We start from the raw sequence: 23,793 nt of genomic DNA, 5'->3' as shown, positions 1-23,793 counted from the left end.
TCTGTGCCAGGAGAGAAACCACAGCGGTCAACAAAAATGGTTTCCACTCTGACTGATCTGTGGCTACACAGTCACACACAACACTCTCTTTATGTACTTTTTCTCAATTTACAGCATTTCCTTCAGCTAAAGTGTCTCCTCTGTTGGACTGGACCTCATCTTTCAAAAATATCAAAGCTCCATGTAACTATTGATTAGTTTTTTTGTACTAAATATCCGAAATGCTTCCTAATTGGTCGCATTTCCTTTCCTGTTTTATCCACGGTTTTCATGTTGCATCCTTTATTTTTAAGCAGTTGTGAGGCATGGTGAAGAAACCTGAAACTGCTGCTGCGCAAGTTACTCAACAGGCTGTTGCTAGGTAACCAAAGAGTGAATGAGTTAATTGATGCCTCTGCCCTTCTTTAGTGCCCAGTGAGATGTTGAGTGGATAACATCTTCCCTCTGCTTAGAATGCTATGCGGTTCAGAGCAATAATTGAATATTCTATCAGATGAATTATCAGTTGATATTGATCACATGTCTATCACAATATAGATTTTTGATTTACTGTCCAGCTCTTATGATCTTGTTGCTAGGTTACCACTACACCTTTCTGTGGGTTCCTGCCTGCTGCAGACCTGGATCTGCAGCTCCTAAGATGCTAGAGGAGAAAATGTTCACATGCTGCTTAACTAGACTTGGTCATAATGTTATGCCTGATCAGTTGATGTTTGCTTTGAACTCAGATTTGATTAGGTGCAGGATTGGTCTATTTAAAGGAAGCAAATTCAAAAGTATTCAGTTGCTTGAAACTGAAACAGCAGTTATGTAGTTTAGACATATCAGTGGAAAAAAACCTCAGGAGTTTTCATCTTTTTGATTTCCTTCTTGTGTTTTCTAGATGAATGACTCGTATTGTGAGCTATTTTTAAAGTTTCATATCTGTGTTAGTGTTTGCAGCATGTGTTTGGCTGCTGTGATGTTAACGCAGATGACCTTCCTCCTGGTCCAGGGCTGAATTGCTGCAGGCTAACTGCTTCCTTTGCTTCTTTAAATATCTTGCTTCTTGAACCTAGCGCATCTCTAAAGCAGCGTCAAGCAATAATCTAGGTTCACTATTTTTACATTTTCCTGGAATTACAAAGACATGTTCTTTCTTTAAAATTAGATGTATTTTTTGAAATAGAAATAAAGATTTGAAATGTGGCTGCCAAGTGGATGATCAGAGGAATGACGGGTTTGTTCGCACATACTCTGTCAGCGGTGAAGGAAGGTGGGATCAGAGCGGTGTGTGTATGTGTGGGGTGTTCCTTTGGCATTCTCTGCCCTCTGTGGCAACAGAGCAGTCTAATCTGACTCTTGAATGAAATGCTATCTGCTTCTCTCTGTTATCTGCTGCATCAGCCCAGCTTCACAGTCACTCCTCTTCCTCCATAGAGGAAAACATGAAAGCATCTGGTGTTTTAGGCCTATCTGCTTCTCCTGCTCTGTAGCTGGGATGTCTCCCCAACCCCACAAAAGTGGTCGTATAGTCTGTGTTGAAAGAAAATTGCTCATGTGCAGAACTTTGTCAATATTCCGATATCAACAAAACAAAATTTTGCAATTGCGGTGTTTCCATTAAATAAGAAACACGATTAAAATCTCAGAAATAAATTTGTTAAAAACATGCCGTGCCATCATCTCCTACCACTTCCTGTGGTCTTCTTTGTCGTTTCTGCCAGTAGTAGCATACCATTGTTGATCTCCTAATGCAAAGAAAGTGTTTGCATTGCGTTCGCCGATTACCAATCTTTGAAAAGCCTGATCTGTCGAATCTGATTTTGACCGATACCAATTTTTTTTTGTCTAAAATGTTACTAAATATAGCAATAAAGTTGCTGAGTTGGCAACAGTAAGGTGACTATTGTTAACTGAACCTCCAGACATGACCTGATGGGCCGGTCAGGCAGTCAAACCTCTCTCACAGGAGAGCAGAAGAGGACAGTGGTGGATTTTTTTAGACCCTTGCTGAAGCAGATAAGATCAGGGATAAGATCGGCTTCACGTGTAAGAATCGGCCGATCATCGAGCTCCCAAAATTAAGAAAATAGACACTCGTAAATTGAGCGGTGAATAAATTGGTGCACCTCATTTCAATGGTTCTGAAGTTGGATTTTTTTATGAAAGCTCAGACTCTCTGACTTAACCTCCGTCTCTCCATCAAAGCAGTGCTTTGTGTGTTTTAACTTGCAAATATAACTGACTTCAAATGTGTAGTCAGAGCAAACTGTTCTAAAACCTTCAGCCTGCTGCTGCTCCCCATCCCCAGTCCACCCATAAGGAACTGCGTTACCATTCTCAGACACTCCTGAGCTCCTTTGTTGAGCAGGATTTTAGGAGTAGCAGCGGAAGCCCCAGTGACAACTCAGGATAAACCACAGGAAGCCTGTTTGGCTGGAAGGAACTACTACTCACCACTTCCTGGATCTCATTCCAGGATTTTCTTCTCATGTTTAGGCAAATTATAAGGTTTGTGGTTCCTAAAAAGGTTTACTGTAAAGTACTATCGCAGTACAAGATTTCAGGATTGAGGTTACAGAATTTAATGGTAATTGAATAATACAGGAAGGCATGTTATGGTAATGAATTATTGTTTTTATCTGGGTAAAACAATAATTCATTCATCCACTTAAATATTTCTATTTTGGGGTTCCTTAAGCTGAAGAGCAAAGCATGTAATAAATTATGAAAGCCTTTAAATTTGTTCTGCTGAAGCTGTTATACTGTGATAAATTGTTTCTCCACCATTAGTGCATTTGGCAGCGAGTACATCAGTTTGATTGGCAGCTCTAAGGCCCTCCTTGCTCTCATTGGTTGTTTTGGTTAGGAGCAGTGAATTTCTTCAGATGACAGTAGTAGCTCATGGAGGAGGCGGAGGAGATTGATCTTTTCACTGATTATCTGTCTCATATCACCACTCTCATGACATAGAGATGTATTCAATCCACTGGTTATTACACTCATAGTGAAGAGTTGACTCTGTAAACCTTGACTGATGTGAGGAGGTTAAGGTCCTGGACTTGACCAAGTTGAATGTTTGTTCTATCTGATAAGGTGGAAGACTTTAAGGCCTCTGTTGTTTAAGTGTGCAGATGAAGTCAGTGGACACTAGAGGTGGAAACTATTAAAAACTGTTTATATCTGCTAACGTTCGCAGAGTTTTTCACTCATTTAACTCATTATTGTTTGAAGATAGCTAAATCTTTTACATTGATCCTATCACATACAGCTATTTCCCCTGGCTTGCAGGGAGGGTCTTCATGTCTGAAGTCTTCATGGACCAGGTCAGGCTGAAATTCCTCACTAATGACTAATCCTTATCTCTTCCCTCCTTCACCTCCCTGGTCCAGACGCTCTGATCACATGTTCAGGCACTAGTAAGCAAACAAAAAAAAAGACATGATCTTCGCTCTGGTCCACATCTTAAGAAAAACCAATTCTTCCACTTCCTGCTCTTTGCAGGAGTACAAAGCTGTACTGATTTCCGTCAATGCCAAAGCCGTCTTTTCTCAGAAGACGACCTGTTTCAGTAGCTTGATTCAGTATTTTTAATCCTCTACATATTGAGGATTAAAATGAGTTAAACCTACTGGAGCTGAGTGACTGCCTCTGGGCTGAGACTCAGTCTAATGAGGGACGTTTCCGCAGAAGCCCTTTCCTTTTGTTGACAATAGCAGCCAGCCTTCAGTTTAAACTAGATGGGGAGATAGTGTGTGTGTATCAGACTCTCTTTTGGTTCCCCTCAAGTAGCAGTCAGTATATGTCTGCACTAACATTTGGTTCTCTAAATACAAAGAATCACAGTTTATGGTTTGTTTTTGCCACGGTTTAGTCTTCATAGTAATTGATTTTTGGTTTACAGGTGTTGCTAGACTTTTTAATACAATTGAGCATATGCTTATACTGCAGGTCATTGTCTGTCAGATCTACAGAGCATAATAAAGTTTTGGCTACAGCCAAAACATCATGTCAGATGTTTAAATCTCCTTTGCTGGCTTGTCAAAATAGAAGAAGAGAAAAATCTGGTGATTAGTAAGAGGTGGAAAATGGCAGCCACCATTTCAAACATGTGCAAAACTTTGTTGAAATTCCGCTAATGTCGACAAAAACACAGTCTTGGCAGTTGCAGTGTTTCCATTAAACAAGAAATGCAATAAAAATCACGCATGAATAATCTTGTTCATGCAATAAGTCAGCAAAGTCATGACGCGCCATTATCCTCCAACTACCTCCTGTCATCTTCTTCGATGTTTCTGCCAGTAGTGACATCCGTTTGTTTGACGTGAAAAAGATGAAAAAAACACAGATTTTGATACAGCTGAACATCTTAGCAAAAAAAAAAAAAAAAGATCAAGAGTTTATTTCAAAGTTGCTGTTTCCATTAAATTTATTTTGCACAATTGTATGATTGAAGGAAGCACAGTGACTGTTGCACAACTACTCCCCTAAATTCAAATTCATTTGGTTTTGATTTGCAATTCCTGAGAAATTCCTTTTTCTAAAATGTAGATGTATTAACAGTTGTGCAATACATCTGAGACCTCATTAAAAATGGTCACCTTAAGTTTGAAGGATGCAATAATTAAATTGAAGCTAAATTAAAGCATGCCTTCTATCCTATGCTGAGCTTCCTGTCTGCTGGAGCTGAATGTCCATCAGCGGCTTAGTGAGATTGATATTTGGATATTGTCATATGACGACTCATCTGTTGAGTCTCGCCTCTTATGGATGAATAAACTAAACTGTGTTAAGTTTGACAGGATGGCTTGTTAAAATAATTTCACTTCAGAGAGCTGTTGAAAATGTAGGCCAGCGGTGAGCAGCACAGCCTCTCTGCCACCATGAGAGGTTTCTTCCTTTAATTCATATTAACATGAATGTGGTTGTTCTGGCTTGTTACATAAGCTGCCATTTAAAGTCCCCATGTTTTTAGTCCTAATTTACTGAATTGGTCGTTTCCTTCATGCAAAATTAGATTTTCATATCTTTGTACTGAACTGAAAACTACAAAATCTCTTCAAACCTTCTACAATGGCTCTTTATATTACAAATAATTAAAGGGGACTTATACAAAATTCGCTTTGGATGGTTTTGTTCTTCCATCTGAGTCCCTGCTGCTTCTAAAAACGGTCCAAGCGCTAAAAAGAACCTTTCATCCTTTTTCTGGAAACAAGTTCATGTTTGTTGGTGTCTGGAAAATGAGCCATTTTAAAAACCTCCTGATTTTTAAGTTACTGCTGCTGAATCCTTTATGCTAGTTCAGAATGCTCCACTTCTACTTCTGGGTCTGACTCAGTCAAACATTCACCTTTGTGCGTCTGTTTACAGCCATTTTCCAATTGCGAACATTAAATTGGGGGAGGAAAAGGGGCGTGGTCAGCAGCAGCTTATTTGCATAAACGTGACAGAAGCCTGAAAGAGTTAATTCTAAACGGAGCTCAAAATAGGGAGCAGTGACCAGATGATATCTCGTTATGAGAGAATGACTTTGTGCACAAATGTAACATGTTTTCTTCATACCATAGACCAGCAGTGCCCAAAGTGGGCCCTCCAGGGCCGGCATCCTGAATGTTTTAGTTCTCTCCCTGGTTTAACACTCCTGGATCAAATGATGGCTCATTAGAAGGCCTAAGAAGAACACTGACATGCTGAGGATGTGACTACCACCAGGGAGTGAGGACCGACTTTGGGCATCAGTGCCATAAACCAAACCTAACCTGTTGAAAAGATGCATAATAGATCCCCTTTCAGAAACAACTAATGTATTTAAATCTAGATGCAACACATGCAGAATGTAGCAGATCTTAAGTCCTTTTTTTCTTTTTTAATAATTGCATTGGAATTCCACTACAGAATGACTGATGGTAGGAACAATCTGTATTTAGATCCAGTTCTTATGAGTTTGGAATATATATATATTTTAACATTTTCAATCTTCCATGGGAAAGGTATTTTTAGTAGTCTTTCTTACTTTATTTTTTTTAAAGTTTTAACATTAGCTGCTCCTTAGCAGGATAGGTTTAGCTGGACTGAGGGGAAGAATGACTCTCTGGTCTGTAGAGGCTGCAGACGGCTGGTCTGGAGGAATTCAGAGCCTTCCTAGAAATTCCAGCCATTTTCAACACAGAGTCACATTCCAGTCCTGTTGCATTGTCATGGTCTCAGTCAGGCTGTGCATTCAAATTTAAAATGATTAGAAATGACTCTATGACAGGATAACTCTGCTTATTATTCTGCGGTTCTTTCTCATTTCACATTAAAACGCTTTTAGTTTAATCAAAGATGAAAATATTATTTTTTTAAATTCCGCATATTTGTGTAAATCGGTAAAATATTCATTACTATAATTGTGCTATACCTCAGGTATTAGTTAGTTGCAGGTGGGCTAGTTTAGCATCTGCTTCCTGTTTATTTATAATATCCCATTTTCACTCAGTCTAAAGGCTGAATAGCTGCTCGGGTGTCATGTGTCTAAGTGGACATCATAAGTGTGCAGCAACTAATTAACACAGTTTGACTGGTTTATCTCTCAGATAAAGTTAACTCACAGTTCATGTGTGATTCATTCGGCCTATCAGCAGCCTTTGTTGTTCTCCATGGAGACGAGAGAAGCTTGTTGTGCCGCGTGTTTCGTCCCAGTGGCTGCTGAGCAGCTCAGCCATGATTAATTCAGGCAGACCTCTGGAGCGGAGAGCCAGGCAGGGTTACCCAGAGATCTGGTGTCTGGCTGCCAGGATCACTCCGCCGTCTATGGAGGACACCAGGCTGCAGCACTGGGAGAACATGCACGAGACGACCTAATACTGAAACAGCCGCAATTATTAATATTATTAGTCACATTTACCAAATGTACCAAAACAGAAACCTATTAGGTTGATACAACGACGTATCAGGGCCAATGTAGATAGAAAAATAAGAGTATATTTATGCCAGGAAAAAAAAATCTATTTAGAAAAATTTGGAAATTTCTGAGTTTGGAAAGTTTAAAATTTTCTATAAAAAGATTTGACTTTTCAAACTCAGGAGTTTTCTTTCTTGAAAATTTCAGAGATTAAAATCAATGTGAGGTTGTTTTTTTTTTCTTGAAAGTTTGTAACTTTTGTTTTCACCTTAACCGTTTGTTGTTCAGTTTCATTTGATGAATTCAAATGTAGGTGACAAGCCTATGCAAAACAAATGAGATTAATGAGACAGATATATTTGTGTCAGTGGTGAATAAAGGTACAGTGATCCACTTTGTTCACTTCTGATATGATGTTTGTATCAATTTGTTACAGAAAATGTAGCTAAATTGACTTCCAATGTCTCTCTTTTTGTTTTGTTTTTTTTGTTTTTTACATAAATGTACTGAATTACAAATTTATGTTATAACTGCACCACTACAGCTCACTTAAATAGACCAGTAGTTTCACAAGCTTGGTCAGACATGTAAAAACGGCTAATTTGTTCAGGTAGTGCAGTTAGGAGTTATTTATATTAAATAAATAAACTGACAAAAATAGGTTGACCACCTTGGTCAAACATGTAAAAATAAACTCCAACAAACCTTCTTTTCAAATGGCTCAGAAAGTGAAATGAGAAATTCTAAGAGTAATGTAAAATACATAATAAATCATAATGGAGCTCAGAGCACAAAACAGAATTACACTGAATAGATGTGACCTATTCAGTGTAGATGGGGCAAAGTTATTTCATTATGAGGACCAATAGAGATATCAATGTCGGTGCATCTCAAAAAGCAGGAGGGTCAGATTTCTGCACACTCCCTCACACAATGAGAAAGTGTCCCAAGGTCATGGAGCAGTTCATCCTCAGCTCGGAGCTCCTTCCTGTTCTCAGGCGGTGACAGAATGTGTCTGAAATGATCCCCATCATCCCAGCTTTCCTTCTGGTTGCCACTGCAGTGAGACTCCAGTGTCGGCAGCCAATTAGCCCCCCGTGCGTCGCCCCTCAGTCAGCCCACCGTGATGGATGAACGACTCGGGCGCCGCATCAGGCTCATACATCACCTGCTGTGGTAAAATGGAACCCAGAGGCTGGGCATGGCAGCCCGGGCTCTCCACCACCAAGTTACTAATACAAGAATTGTCATCAAAAAACGAGTATAGGCAGTGCAGACACATTTTTGATCAATTTTAGCAGACAGTAATGAGTTTCGAGTTTTTCAATGTTCAGCAACAGAGTTCAGTGTGTGAGTTTGCACCTTTGAAGAACTTGACAGATCCGATGCTAGCTTGTTTTGCTATTGAAACATATGTAGTGATGTTTATTGGATCGGACGATCAAATATTTTGAAGAAGTGAGACTTGAGGCAGGCCGCCTACATCTCCCTCCTGTACTGTCAGACTGATTCCAATTACAACAGTGTTTAAAGCAGTTCCATTCACGAAGGGCTAATTAGTAGAAAGTTGTCCCAGGAAAGCAACAGATGCACAGACGTCTATTAAACAACTTTTCATTAAGAGCAGATGGCTTCTGCAACCAACATCATTTTCAACACATCATTCAGTGACCCCTGGTGAACATAATTTTTTTTTTTAATGTTCTTACTACTTAAAAAAAATATTTCATCGTTTAATAGAAAGTGAGCAATTATGGCTCAATAGCTGCAGGTCTCACATCCCTGGTTCAGCAGATGAAAACTGAAATTAGTCGATGGTTTCTGTTAGGGCTGGGTGTTAAATCTATTTGATCAATTAATTAAACTTTGGAATGACTGCATAAAGATAAACTGTTGGTCTTCCCAGATCTTCCAATTGCAGTAACAGGAGTAGCTTCCTCTGTCATCCTGTTTGCTGCATTAAATGAAGCCTTCCTGTTGTCTGAACACATTCTAACCATATTAATTTGACATCGTTGTTATTTCTCTTATCGTTTTCTATTAGCAGGGGCAGGTAATAAAAATGTTGCCGCGGCTATTAAGCCGTGACAGATGATGACATTTATAGCTCATCCATTTCATTCCAGACACAAAAGAGCACCAGCTCTTTGCAATAAGTAAATCACTGTGGCCCTCTGCCCTGATGCAGCTAACTGTATAGTTCATGTGTCGCAGCTGGGGACTCCAGGATTAGCTGGAAGATAACAGCTGATCTGGAAAATGAAACGTGCTGCTTTTTTATTCTGATGTCACGTTATTAAAAAACAGGACATGAAAAACAATGCGTGATATCAGTGGAAGGTTAACATCTCTGCTGCAGTTGCATGCTTCCTCTTGAATAACCTGAGTGCACGCCGCTGCAGCCCTGAGCGCTGTCTGACAGGCTGGGTCAGCCGCTGTTAGCATCCCAACTCCTCCTGCAGGAACAGCAGAGCGCCAAGTTCTGCTCCCACTGGTTGTTGACGTTTGGCTTGACGGCTGCATTTGATGCGTCTTGTTGACCCCGTGTCTCAGCAGCTGCGTTTCCATTATATTTGTGCAGTTATTTGTCTATATTCTGATAATATAGACAAATGATCGGAAAAAATACACCTGCGGTGTTTCTATTAAATAAGAAATAAAATTAAAATCACATAAATCATCCTCCTCCTACTTCTTCCTGTCTTTGTGGTTTTTGCCAGTAATAAGTAGGAGTGGGTATTTATTGTATCGTTTGTCATTTATTGTGGAAAAACTTATGAGTTTCTCAATAACAATCAGAAAATTGAAACATCTGACTAAATGCTGTTAATGTGTGCAATTTAGTGATATAAAGCAATCTTTTTCAAGTAAGAAGCGTCCTGAAGTTTATTTCAGATGAGAACACTTTTCAAGAACAATGTTTGTGCTTTTGGTGCATTCAGGCACCGTCTTACAAAACTATTTATTACCTATAAAAAGTAATTGTTTTTATCCAATATATTGTGATAAAGTTCTAAGTTCACATCACCCATCCCTATTTGTAGCAGCCAGCTGTTAATCATGTGATTTGTATGATATGACTTAAAAACTCTCATTGTGGCACAACACGTTTTATCAAAAAAAAGTTTTTCTTTTTCAGAATGTTTCATTACACAACTTTATTTTGTTATTTCAATTTGCACAATTTAGTGGCTAATGAAAGCACAGCTGTTAACTGTTTGCTGCAAGGTACAAATAAATATTGGTTTTCTGAACTTAATGCACAACCATCTAAGACCTGCTTCGGTGTACACTCTATTTAAAAAAAAATAATTGAAAGCATAAAATTTCTTCAGTCTCTTTCATAGCTGTTGGATCAGCAGTTTTATCAGCAGACCAGTGACCCTCAGGCAAATGTGTGTTTATGTATTTTTTTTCCGTGTGTGTGTTTCCGTCTCCAGCTGGTCGGCGGTCAGTTTGACCTCGAAATGAACTTCATCATCCAGGAGCCAGAGAGCATTGTGTGCATGGTGGAGCTGCTGGACAAGTGTGAGCCCACGTGTCAGGCCGAGGTCTGGAGCATCTTCACCGCCATCCTCAAGAAAAGTGTGCGGAACCTGCAGGGGTGCACTGAGGTGGAGCTCATTCAGCAGGTGCTGCACAGGATCTCCACCACTGACAGCATGATTGCAGGTATTGGGGAAAATGTCCTTTTATTTGCTATTGCTACATTTTCACTTTTGGGACATTATCATTCAATATGTTGAGCCTTTTTAAAATGCAGATGAACAAAAAATACAGTTCCTTTTTGAATAAGAAAATAACATTTTATTGCCTAAAAAAGAGGAAATGTCTTCAGTTGAAACATATTTGTAATGTCAATATGTGAAGAGCTCAGGCCTTTCTGTTTGCCTTGACATGAATACAGTGTACTGCTGATCTGATTATTTTTGGTTTACAAATTAATAACTCGATAGCAAAAGGTACTGAATAGATCATTTTTTTCACAAAACTTGAACCAGGTGAAGCGTAAACTGCTTCTATAAGAGTTCTGGGCAGAATGTATTTACAGACGGCTGTTTTTTTGGCGTTTTTTTTTTCTTTTCATATTTTTAATTCAAAATGTGTCATTTTGTTATTATGGCTCTGGTTGAGTTATTCTTCCAGCAAATTTCCTTTTTTGAGGATGTGTAAACACTTTGCAGTCTGATGTCACACGCAAGATCCCCCCCTCCATTTCGCTGATGACTTAGCAGACAATGACTTCCATTGGTTCTAGCTGTCAGGTTGTCAGCATGACATGCTAATTCTTAAATGTATGGGTGATATTTAAAAGAAAATGAGACGGGTTGTTTGGCTACTAATGATCAACATTATGTCAACTAGATAGTCAGGAAAAGTTTTAATAAAGAAATGTAGCGAGAGGGGCAAGTAGGTCAGTTATGCTAGCTTGACTATGACAACTTGAACATGTAGATGTGGTGTGGAATTTGGTGTCTTTCAGTTCAATTAAACAAGTAAAAAATAAATGAGGTGACCTAAATACACACACACACACACACACACACACACACACACACACACACACACACACACACACACACACACACACACACACACACACACACACACACACACACACACTATCTGATGGATCATCATTTGAGCAGGTGTTTAAATTAGCTAACTCTATTCAGTCATTTACTAATAATCGCATACATCTGTAATGTTCTGTTCTTTGTGCGGGAAATGTTAGTTTTTTTATGTTGAAACCTGATAGGTTAGTGTTGCTGTCAGTCAGTTGCTATGGCAATGAGTGTCACAGCTGACAGTGAGAAAAAAGTGAGTGGTTTTGAATCGTTCTTCAAAGGTTTTTCAGCATTATTTTTCTCTTTGCTGTGACACACTGCACTAAATTAGTAATACCTCCATCTCCAGGTTTCATTTTGCTAACAGAATTGTTCCACTGGCAGCGCGGTTATGAATGACGAGTCAAAGAATCGGCGTTTTGCCCTCCAGCATTGTGCACATGCACTGAATTTCCAGATGTAAACTTTAGGCATGTCTATACTCCGGTCAACAATTAATAGGTTCCAAAATTAGCTGAAGACTATTTCAATAATCGATGAATCATTCCAGCCTTCAACTTCATGATGTTGTTTGTTCATCAATGTTCTCTAAACAGCTCTGAGGCCTCTATAGAGGACCATTGATCATTGACATTCTGTGTGAAGACTGCTCACAGGTTTTGGTTTCACATTAGGCTGCACTGCGACCCACACACTGCTGTTAGAGATTTGCTTAGCAGCTTGTGTTGCCGCACCTTAGTGATGCTCCTGTCACAGACAGTGTGGCCTGGGGAGGTATCTGTGTTTCTAGATGTCGGGTAAATTAGTTGAATACGATATAGGTAAAAGTTTTGAGCTGAACTTTAGCGGAGGCAGACCAGTGACCCAGATGAACACCTGCAGAAATCTGGCTCAATAAAATCCAGAACCAGACCGACTGTTTGGAGGTTAAAGTCCACCACTCTAAAGGCAGATCATTTCCCTGTGTGAATAGTGCTGCAGGATTGTGTTTATCGAGTCAATAATTCCCCAGCTCCTCTGCTAGAAGCCTGCTGCAGCTATGATGCATATTTCACCTGTAGCAGCTAAAGACACAACCTCCCACAGAGGAGTCAGCAGAGTAAGATTAGTAGAAGTCTCTGGCAAACTTCATGATTTCCTCCCCGCCCCCCAGTTTGTGACCTCATGACCTCACCCTCCAGTGCTGCATGAATTGATTGATGGTGCAGTGCTGACTGAGTTACAGTGTAAAGTCTCGGTCTCAAGTGTCAGAGCAGCGTTTTGCACATCTGCAGATCCGGAGGGAGTCCAGTTTGTGCTCAGTGACCTCTGTCCAGCGTAAGCAGCTCTGTCCTCCAGTGGTTTAGTCACATCAAGCAAGGCTGATGAGAAATGAAGTTTCCTTAAAGCATAGTTAACAATCAACCGCTCGCGTTTCTATCACTACAGACTCCATTCATTCATATTTACATATTGTAACACTTTGCAGCTGTATATTCTATAGATATGTTGTTATTGTGACTATAAAGCCTCACTTCACATCAGACTGTTATAAACTTTTAATCGATTGAAACACCAATTTAAGGTAAAGTCATTTACCTTGTCTCATCAGTTTCTGTGTTTTCGTCAGGCCAGGGCTAATCCTTGTTCATTTCCAGCTGTGACCCCCATCCTCTACCTTGTGCGTGTGTGTGTGTGTGTATTGCAGACCTGCTGGTGGACATGTTGGGTGTGCTTGCCAGCTACAGCATCACAGTAAAGGAGCTCAAGCTCTTCTTCAGTAAACTGCAAGGGGAGCAGGGACAGTGGGTGAGTCAGAATCCTAATGTGGTGATGTGCTCGAAACTTTTAAACAATGTTCTATAAAATCTATCACCTTATTTATGTTAGATTTCCCATTAGCTTCCACATAAACACTTGCGTCTAGTTTTTTGATGAAGAGTGAAAGTAACTCACAGGCTGATTTCTGTCCTCAGCCACGTCATGCCGTGAAGCTTCTGTCGGTGCTGAAGTCCATGGCTCACAGGAACGGTCCAGACTCCTTCTTCAGCTTCCCTGGGAAGAACGCAGCTGTGAGTACGCGCCACACACAGATGATGAAAAGCATCTATGGCAGGAATTTTAAGTTTTTATTTGTTGTTAGACTTGAATGACAGGATCTTGGTTTGAGGTAGATGTGGCGGCCGTACTTGGACTATAACAACTACAGGGATTTGATCATGTTGCTACAATTTGTTGCTTTTTTTGTCTCCCGCTGTTCACATATATTGATATTTTGATTCCACCAGGCTATAGCTCTGCCCCCCATTGCAAGATGGCCGTACCAGTATGGATTTACGTTCCACACGTGGATCCGAATGGATCCTCTAAACAACATCAACGTGGATAAAGACAAGCCTTATTTATACTGGTAGGTGATGGTGACTCCCTCTCTTACAGCTGCTGGGCTGAGTAAAACTACATCATCATCATCATCGTTATCACCTTAGTGGAAACCATGATGCCAGTTTATAGCCTCAGCTGTCACACTCACTGAACTAAAATATAAATACTTGCTCAGCTGTGCCTGAGTGCCCCGCCTAACATTATGTGTGTTTTCCGATCGTTTCGTTGCAGCTTCCGCACCAGCAAAGGCATGGGCTACTCTGCACACTTTGTGGGCGGCTGTTTGATAGTGACCTCATTGAAATCAAAGAGCAAAGGCTTCCAGCACTGCGTGAAGTACGACTTCAAACCACAGAAGGTATGGAAGGAATCCCACCGATCAGTCTGTCATCTGCACAACAGTGCACCACTTTGAGACATTTTGGACAATTATGGAGCTGAAATCAAAGATTGTTCATATTTAATAAAACTGACAATTTAGACAGTTGGAAATAAGAATTAAAACAACCAAACAAAAGCAAAAAATAAATCAAAGGCCAATCTGTCATCCACAGTGGTTTTGACAAATCCTCTTGAGCTTCATGCAAAATATGACTTCACTTCCTGTCAGATCGTCCAGCTGAAATGAATGGAATTACCAGACTGCTTCCCCATTGCACAAAACCTGCAATTAAATTCGTTTTCTTTCTGTCGCCCATTCACAATATATTGTCCTGATCCACTTTACAAAAAAAGTGATTCCAATTCGATCTCGCATACATTCTAATTGATCCTAGTTATCAAACATGACATTGAGCTCCATTAATTATTGAAAATAGTTTAAAAAGTTTCTGTCTTAGGAAACCCAGCAGAGCATTGAGTCATTGACTTGCAGCACTCACTCCTCCTGGACCAGCAGAGGGCGACAATTGCTTGACTTGTTGACTTTATAGCAATCCCTCATATCAACCATGGACGAAGCAACAGTGGAATGGAAAAACTTCCCTTTGACAGGAAGAAACCTCCTGCACAGACATCTGTAGAGCAGAATGTGTGTGAGGAAAAGCAGAAATAAGAATAATCCACAAAGCTAACTTTAGTTGATTCAGATTATAGTTATAAAATGTCCATTGCATTACCTCAGTAGTTGAAAAACTACAAGAAGATGAGAAATAAGTAGGTGAGGCGATACCTTGAGGGGAACGAGTTCTGATGGAAATGGGTTAATGAACTAGAACTGTCTGCTCGTCCGCTGTGGTCAGAATGTGTTGGGATGTGTGCTGAGGTGTAACATGTTGTCGTTGCTGCAGTGGTACATGGTGACTCTGGTTCACGTCTACAATCGGTGGAAGAACAGTGAAATCAGCTGCTTTGTGAACGGAGAGCTGGCCTCCTACGGAGACATCGCCTGGTTCGTCAACACCAGCGACGTAAGTGGCTCTAATGGCATTAACCATGGCAATAATGATAATATTGATGCTAATAAAATTAGAAGAACAGCAACATGTCCAAGCAATCACGAAAATCATTTTTCACTGATCATAGTGAAATAAAAGTAACAAAATAATGAAAACTGAAATTGATAAAACATTTTTGTTAATTGAAATAAGTAACTTTAATTAATGGGGAAAAAACTGTAGCTAACTTGAACTATGTCATGTGTTTATATAACTAAAATATACTGAAATTATAAATATAACATCTTTCCATATTGTGTTTGAGTCTATTTATCAGCCTTTTAAAATTATAATTCCCCCCCCACACACAAGCAGTTCACATAAGCAAAGGACATCACTCCATTCTCCTTCTGACAGCTCTTATACTAGCCTGCAAAAAACTGATAGTGTTGTCATAAACATGACATAACACATCATGAAAATGAACCTTTTATGTTTATCAAGTTTCAAAGACATGAAACTTCATGAATATTTATACGATTGTTGTCATGAAGCGTCATTCATTGAATGACGACACTTTTAATGCAAAGTTGACTCTTTTAGTTTTAATGCAACTTTTCAAAAAAGTCATTATTTTCCAAATAATGCTAAGTTGAGACTTTTTAATTCACTTTCAATACAATTTTTAATGCAAATTTTTATTACAGTTGTCATTTATCAAATGTTACTTCATGACAGCAGTCATAAACATTCATGAATGTTTATAATGGGTATCATTAAGACAGTATTATTATGTCAGTCTTAGGCACACCCCTTCAAATGAAATGTTACCAGTAAAACTAACTGAACTAAACAAACAAGAAGTCACAACGAAATGAAACTAAACTATAATGAAAAACCCAAAACTGTGTTTGGACATTAGGCAGGCCTGATTATTCTCAGCCCTCCGACTGTTGATTCACTGATGATCAGAGGCAGATCAGCCAGCAGGGATTTGCTTGTTTTAACCCTTTACCTCCTCCCCCCAACCCTCTGTTCGTTTCCCTGTTTTCCCCCCGCAGACGTTCGACAAGTGCTTCCTCGGCTCGTCTGAGACGGCCGACGTGAACCGTGTCTTCTGTGGCCAGATGGGCGCCGTTTACCTATTTGCAGAAGCTCTCAGCGCCGCTCAGATCCTGGCCATCTATCAGCTGGGGCCCGGCTACCAGGTTCATACTCACACACATTGATACTGATAGAGACCCGTCGAAATCGAATCTCTTCTTATCCGAATTATTTCCCTCATTTTATTTTTTGCTGTCACGCAGGGAACCTTCAAGCACAGGGCGGAGAGCGACCTGCTGTTTGCGGAGCATCATAAGATGCTGCTGTACGACGGCAAGCTGGCCTCCAGCATCGCCTTCACCTACAACCCCTGCGCCACGGACGCCCAGCTCTGCCTGGAGTCCTCCCCGAAGGACAACGCCTCCATCTTTGTCCACTCTCCACACGCTCTCATGCTGCAGGTAACCAGACACTCACCATTCAGCTGGGGCTGGAATCACAACAAGGCCCACTGTTTGGATTGAAGCTGTTAGGACCTGTTCATCTGGTTTCATTCAACACACAAACACTCAGTTTACACACACACACACACACTCTGAATATAAATGACCCTGTATCCCATTCATTCGGTTTTGTGGAAATGGAAAATTTTCTGTCAGGATAGACAACCATAATAAAAACAATTATGGTTTTCATTATAATTGAAATAACAAATGTGTTTAAATATTTAAATACTCACAGTGGGTAGAACAACCAGAATTGTTATTCAAAGGGGTGATACTTCATAATAAAATAGTTCAATAATAAAATTAAAAGTGGATATGCAAAGACCAAGGTTTTAACAGCCACTTGACATTTCCAGTTTACTTTGATGTCTGATTTCAAAGTTCTTTTGTTTAGTCCAGTTAAATGTACCAAACGTTGACCTAATAGGAAAATAATATGCACCGGTTCTTCGGTTTTATGCCGTTTGCTATTTTGGAATAAAGAATTCATATTTTGGTGGAAACTGATCAAGGGAAACTGGAGTATTGTTGATCAAAATTTATTGTTTGACTTTTTTTCCTTTGAGAAATGAAATGCAATGTGGCAAATCTGACTTCAACCCTACTGCTGTCAGCAATGAAACTTATGGTTTTTACATGAATGCAAAAATATTTCTCGTAATGCTCTGATGTGTGTGTTGTAGGACGTGAAGGCTGTGGTGACTCACTCAGTGCAGAGCGGCATCCACTCCATCGGTGGCGTCCAGGTCCTTTTCCCTCTGTTTGCACAGCTGGATTATTGGCAGCCCTGCAGTCAGGAGCCCGACACAACTGTCTGGTAAAGACCTCGCAACCTGCTTCTCCTTTCGGTTTGCTCAGCTAAACAGCTTTATGAACAGATTGAGACTTAATTATTAGTTATTTGCTTCAGTTTTGCATGTCATTAAATTCTGTCTTCAGAGAAAGAACTGGTTTTACTACAACCTTATGACTGAGAAATGAATCTATCTCACTGTTTTTATAGTTCGATCTTGACTAGGGATCCATCAATCCACCTTTTCACTTCCGATACACATATCTGAGGTTTATCGGCTGATACAACACAGAAAAACAGCGCTGAACTTACTGAAAATAGATTTATTTTTCTTTTTTTTTTACACTTGGACATAAATGTACTGAATTACAAATTTATTTGCTAACTCTACACCAGTACAGCTTCATAATCAAACATGTGAAAACAACACAACTTTAATTTGTTCAGTCAATGTAATTTGGAATGGAACAGCCAATCTGAAATAAATAATAACAAATCTGAAAGTGAAACTGACAAAAACAAAAGGCTGATGACCTTGATGAAATGTGTAAACAATAAACGGTAACAAACCCTCTTTCAAATGGTTCAGAAAAGGCAATTTGGAGTTCTAGATATGATGTAACATTATAAAGCATGAAGTTACAAAGAGGACGAAATATAGAATTATTGATCGGGCACCGATATCCGGACTAGAATTTATTTCAGTATCTGGACTGATTTAGATATTTATGTCTGATCTGTGCATCTCTAGTCTGTCAGTCGATCAAGTTTATTTATGTAGCACATTTTAGCATCCAGGCTGTTCAAAATGCTTTACATTTCAAAAACACAAAATGCAGTCATTAAAAACACCATACAAACAACAAAATGGTAACAAACATTATATTTTGATGAGTGCCATCACCAAAGTCACCAGTACACATCAACTATGTTGGTCAATGTTGGTCTAAGATCTGTCTTCACAACACTCCAGTCCAGGCTGCATTCATGCCCTAGAAGATTTATGGGATAACTCACAATAATCTGAGCATTCCCAGAAACTCACAGATTATTGTCTCCATCTAAGCTGCTGTCTGTCTCTGTGTGTGTTGGCGAGTAGCTGCACGCTGCTATCCTTCATGATGGAGCTCTTGAAGAACTCGGTGGCTATGCAGGAGCAGGTTTTGGCCTGCAAAGGCTTCCTCGTCATCGGCTACACGCTGGAGAAGGTGACCTCTCTAAACGTCCTCCCCTTTCCGGATGATGATTTCCCGTTTAGCCTTACCTTTGTAAGAAAATACAGTTGAAGCCCAGTTGCCATGTTTTCCTCCGTCTCTGTGCTGCAGTCCTCCAAGGTGCATGTAACGCGGCCCGTCCTGGACATTGTCCTGGCCTTCTCCAGATACCTCAGCAACCTGCAGAACGGCATCTACTTACTAAAGCAGCTGTGCGATCACATTCTGTTCAACCCAGCCATCTGGATCCACGCCCCAGCCAAGGTAATGCAACCACACCCTTAAACTCCACTGCTCCTGCTTTTACAGAGCTGATTCAACTCTGGAGATGGACTAGTCTCTGAAGTACAGCAAGCTGATGAGTGTTGAGCTCAAAGGTTTTCCTTTTTATTTCCATGGCTTTTTTTAAATAACTTTTCACATTTTTTAGTATAAGGCGAAAATGTTTTTGTGGAAACGTACAGAAGCTCCTGAGAGAAGGATTATTAAGAAATTAGAAAATCATAACTGTAGACTGACCTGAAAAACTTTTCATGCCCCTGAAATCTTTTTGCATTTTGTCACATTGTATCCACAAACAGACGTTTATTTATTAGACCAGCATAAGTACAACCTATGCTGCATTCATTATCATTTATTTAAAGGTGTCTTATTACGTAAAACTGTTTTGATCTCGATGTTGTGTCATAATTTTATTCTCTCATTAAAAACATACCTGGAGTGTTACTTTGATTCTTTCATGCATGTTTTGAGAAATTCTTTAATCTCCCGTGGCAACCATTCAGCTGTTCAAACGCTTAGGTGGGCCTAGCCCCGCCTTCGAGGACGCAACTCCTCCTCTGAGCTGCAGGTTTCCAAACACCCGCCTCACAGATCAGCCCTGCCTGTGTGCTGAACCACTGTCCGTTTTTAAATCCTGTCTGAAGTATTGATTTTACTCACTGGCCTTCAGCCCAACTGAGACTTGATTTTACTTATTCTTCAATGATGCAGATTTTATCTGTTCATCTACGTAGTTTTATTGTGCTTTGAATAGAGTTTTTCATTCATTATTGTGCGCTTAGCTTCAACACTTGATTTTTATGTTTTTTTTAAAAATCTTATTCTTTTATTACTTCTGTTCAGCCCTTTGTTTCAGCTGCGGCTGGCGTTAAAGCGCCTTATAAATAAAGTTGATGACGATGAAATGCATGTTTTCTGATCTGTGCAGGTGCAGCTGATGCTCTATACCTACTTGGCGACAGAGTTCATCAGCACTGTCACAATTTATAACGCCGTCCGCAGGGTGGGCACCGTGCTGCAGGTCATGCATACCCTGAAGTACTTCTATTGGGTCGTCAACCCCCACGACCGCAGCGGAGTCGTACCCAAAGGCGTCGGTAAAAACACTTCCTGTTCCTTTCTTCTTTATTGTTTTCCTGTGTTTGCTTTTAATGTGACAGTCATGTTTAAAACAGGAGAAAACGCTCCAACAGCTTGTATAATGTCATTTAGGAGCAATAACCAGAAATAATAAAGTTCCATGTCACCTCAGCTTCTCATGCTACTGCAGAGAACATTTCTTTAGTCATTTTACTAATTGAACTATTACTACTAATGCAGAAGTTTCTCAGTTGCTTTAAGGCTGATTCACAGAGTCTAAATGTCTAGGGAGCGACAAAAAATATATTAAGATTTATTAAGACAAACATATTTCAGGTTATTTTTATTCTCTTTTTATTTTCCTGTCGCAGTAAAAACAGGCATTGAGAGGAACAGACCCAGTTGATGGTGTGTTTGTGTTTTTAGATGGTCCGCGGCCCAATCAGAAGGAGATGTTCTCTCTGCGAGCCTTTCTGCTGCTCTTCATCAAGCAGCTCATCATGAAGGTGAGCTCATTTTAAAGGACCAGCATTATATAATCATATAAATGTGTCTTTTTCAATTTTACATCATTTTATGAAGCTGTTCATGAAAAACATACCTGGAGTTTTCTTGTTTTTTTTTTTTTTAATGCATGTTTGAGAAATCCTTTTCAGTTGAGCAAATTGCCTGGCTAGACCTGGTCCTGCCTTTGAGGACGCAGTTCCTCTCCAGAGCAGTTCCTCTACCAAGCTTCTGCCTCACAGAGCAGCAGTCCTCCACTCAGCTCCTTCAGACTAACCAGCAGCAATTGGCAAACACCTGGTGGAACTAAGCATCTGCTGCGCTATTTATAGGAGTTACTTTTCAGTGCCGCTTGTAAAACATTGTTAAAGCGTTAATAGAGGAGCCATGTTGTGGTGATTTCCTGAAAGTTTTAGAAAGTGCAAGAGTTTCTTAAAAAGGCGGAGACTCAATTTTAAGTTGTTAAATTACGATCAAATTTCTTTTAAGTCATATTTGATATGTATAGGATTTTTTTCAACATAATTGAATGTGTTGTAAAAAGGCACTATGTACCTGGAAAAGGCATAATACCACCCTTTTAATAATCAGTTCATGAAATAAGATATTTTTTCTTAAGTTTTCTAATGACCTTGTATCAAATCCCATAATAAGAAAACTCCATATACTGGTTCTCTAGTGAAAGTTGTGTATTAGAATTGAATATGTTGGAGACTATCCTAAAAAGTTAGGACAACATTTACAGACACAACTGTTAGTTTTTTCCTCACCATTAAAGAGTGTCCCGCTGAGGACAGGCAGGTTTGGTATAACTCAGGTGTGGATTTGTTTCAGGATCACGGAGTGAAGGAAGACGAGCTGCAGAGCATCCTCAACTACCTCCTTACCATGCACGAGGTGAGCAGACAGAGACTTGACCACCAGATGGCGACGTGACACTGCCGCAGCCTGCAGCAAACGTTCACTGCAACTCCAGGCTCTCTTACTTGATTTTAATATTTAAAATCTGCTTGTTTTTATATCACATCTGGTCTTGTTTATCGTTAGGTTACAAAAAAGTAAAATAAAGATTAGAAGAGATACTTAGTGAGATGCACTGGAAGAATGAAATACTGTTCAAAAACAACTTGAATGAATAACCTCTGTGTTATTGAACATTTTGCTGTGACTACAGGTGTGATTGCAGGTACCAGTAAGTGATCAGGCAGCTGATCTTAAATGGCTGCAGATAGACGGTGGTGATAGCTTCAGCTTCAGTTTGCTTCCTCTCTGTTCCTCAGGATGAAAACCTGATGGATGTGCTGCAGTTGTTGGTGGCTCTGATGTCTGAACACCCCGGCACCATGGTCCAAGCCTTTGACCAGAGAAACGGAATCCGGTGATTACAGACTCTCTTAGACATGGGATTAAGCTAGTGTGAGACTTGGCACTTTATTATTTATTTAACATGTTATTTAAAATGTACCAACAGGGTTATTTATAAGCTGCTGGCCTCCAAAAATGAAGGGATAAGAGTCCAGGCCCTGAAGGTCATGGGCTACTTTCTGAAGAGCTTATCAGCAAAGTAAGTGTTTCCTCCTCAAAATATCCTCCTTTCCTCACTGTTTCCTCTTCAGTATTTCCTCCTCTCTCAAGCGTTTCCTTCTCTATGCTTCCTCCTCTGTTTTCTCCAAATGCGCTCCAGTCTAAGTAGACGCTTCAGAAAATGTTGTGCTCATTATAATCTCTTCAGATAATCCATTTGGTTTAGTAATAATGCAAGGTTTCCTCCAGAAAACTTGCTGAGCCCGGTGGTTGGAGCGCTGAGCAGACATCTATCCAACGGCCCGTCGTGTTTTTCAGTTCAAATTTTTAAAAGTTGACAGGAAATTTGAAAATATCACTTGATAATTATGTGTTATTGGAAGATTAACTCCTGGACACCAACTGTAAAGTCTTAAAAAAAAAAGCAAACATTTTAAAAAGACTTAAATAAATAAGCGATGCCTAACCTGGTGGGGGCATAAATAAAGCCTGGTGACCTGCCAGGCCTAAAATACGCCGAGAGGAACTTTATATTGTGGTGCTAAAGAACATTTTATCACATTTTTAGATTAAAAAAAATCAAAGTTATTGTAACATGCTCATTAAAAAAAAATCATAAAATTACTTAAAATAACATATAACATGTGCACACACACGTATGTATAATATATATATATATATATATATATATATATATATGAGATATAATTTGACTGAAATAGCACTCTGCATTTTGATAGTTTGTTACTCTTGTGATGTTGAGAAGCAGTTTGAGGTTGAATCAGAGCAACATGAGAAAAACATTGAAGACCATGAACCAAATGAGGCTGATGGAAGGGAGAACAGAGGAAACGTGAGACGGAGTCTAAAACTTTTGTAAGGCTGATCAAACTCCGACCAAGAATAAGAAAACGAGGACAGAAGTAAAGTCAAAGTAACATCTACGTTAGATTCAAATAGAATAACGCTTATTTATTCAGAGCATTAAAACTACATATTAGTAAAGCAATCATTTAAAACGGATAATAATCAGTCAAAGAAAGAATTCAGTCAGGGGATTAAATCAGTTTGGAATAACAGAGAAGATTTTAGGATTAATGATGTTAAACAGTAAAACTCCAAACATAAAGTACGTCTTGATGATCTGTTTCCCAGGCGACGGCTGGTTCTCCGTGGCTTTTTCTTCTTATTTTAGTCAGAAGACTGTCTGGATTCGGATCAAGCAATCAATCAAGTTTATTTAAGTTTAAATTCTTATGTTTTACTCCCTCTGCAACATGCTATTTGAAGCTAAATATCTTTTCTATCACTGCAAATGTTTTATCTTTTGTCCTTGAAATATTTTTGGACAAACGCCACTGCACTGCTCCGTTGACCTTTGGCCCTGTTTTCACACCCCCCCAATCAGGAGGAAGTCTGAGGTCATGCTGACCCACGGCCTTTTCTCGCTGCTCACCGAACGCCTGATGCTCCACTCCAACCCGTTCACCATGACGACCTACAACACCTTGTTTGAGGTCGGTCTGCTGTGGCTCACTCCAAGCTCACACGACTCAAGGAAAAAAAAAACAAAACGAGTATAATAAGCTATAAGAGTTGTGTGTTTGTGCTAAATTCAGCTTTAAATGAGGAAAATTTCAGCCTCTGGTCACAAATGAAACCCAGCTGGCTGT

General features: G+C 39.7%; 1 protein-coding gene across 7 annotated transcripts in view; it reads left to right on the top strand.

The window, feature by feature from the left end:
- lrba (LPS responsive beige-like anchor protein) overlaps positions 1 to 23,793 on the top strand; it is a 213,614-nt gene that overhangs the window by 8,782 nt on the left and 181,039 nt on the right. For all 7 annotated transcript variants that reach the window (XM_055056440.1, XM_055056443.1, XM_055056442.1 and 4 more), the window contains exons 2-18: positions 10,306 to 10,537; positions 13,121 to 13,221; positions 13,389 to 13,484; positions 13,701 to 13,822; positions 14,029 to 14,155; positions 15,087 to 15,206; positions 16,235 to 16,381; positions 16,481 to 16,678; positions 17,407 to 17,540; positions 18,616 to 18,724; positions 18,842 to 18,994; positions 19,941 to 20,109; positions 20,519 to 20,598; positions 21,431 to 21,493; positions 21,877 to 21,974; positions 22,068 to 22,160; positions 23,529 to 23,637. In XM_055056440.1, coding sequence (XP_054912415.1) covers positions 10,306 to 10,537; positions 13,121 to 13,221; positions 13,389 to 13,484; positions 13,701 to 13,822; positions 14,029 to 14,155; positions 15,087 to 15,206; positions 16,235 to 16,381; positions 16,481 to 16,678; positions 17,407 to 17,540; positions 18,616 to 18,724; positions 18,842 to 18,994; positions 19,941 to 20,109; positions 20,519 to 20,598; positions 21,431 to 21,493; positions 21,877 to 21,974; positions 22,068 to 22,160; positions 23,529 to 23,637 — 2,151 coding nt within the window. The remainder of the gene's footprint in view (positions 1 to 10,305; positions 10,538 to 13,120; positions 13,222 to 13,388; positions 13,485 to 13,700; positions 13,823 to 14,028; positions 14,156 to 15,086; positions 15,207 to 16,234; positions 16,382 to 16,480; positions 16,679 to 17,406; positions 17,541 to 18,615; positions 18,725 to 18,841; positions 18,995 to 19,940; positions 20,110 to 20,518; positions 20,599 to 21,430; positions 21,494 to 21,876; positions 21,975 to 22,067; positions 22,161 to 23,528; positions 23,638 to 23,793) is intronic.

Source organism: Poeciliopsis prolifica, unplaced genomic scaffold (assembly GCF_027474105.1).
Source record: "Poeciliopsis prolifica strain line A6 unplaced genomic scaffold, Auburn_PproV2 SCAFFOLD045, whole genome shotgun sequence".
NCBI lineage: Eukaryota > Metazoa > Chordata > Actinopteri > Cyprinodontiformes > Poeciliidae > Poeciliopsis > Poeciliopsis prolifica.
This window is presented reverse-complemented; position numbering and strand designations above follow the sequence as displayed.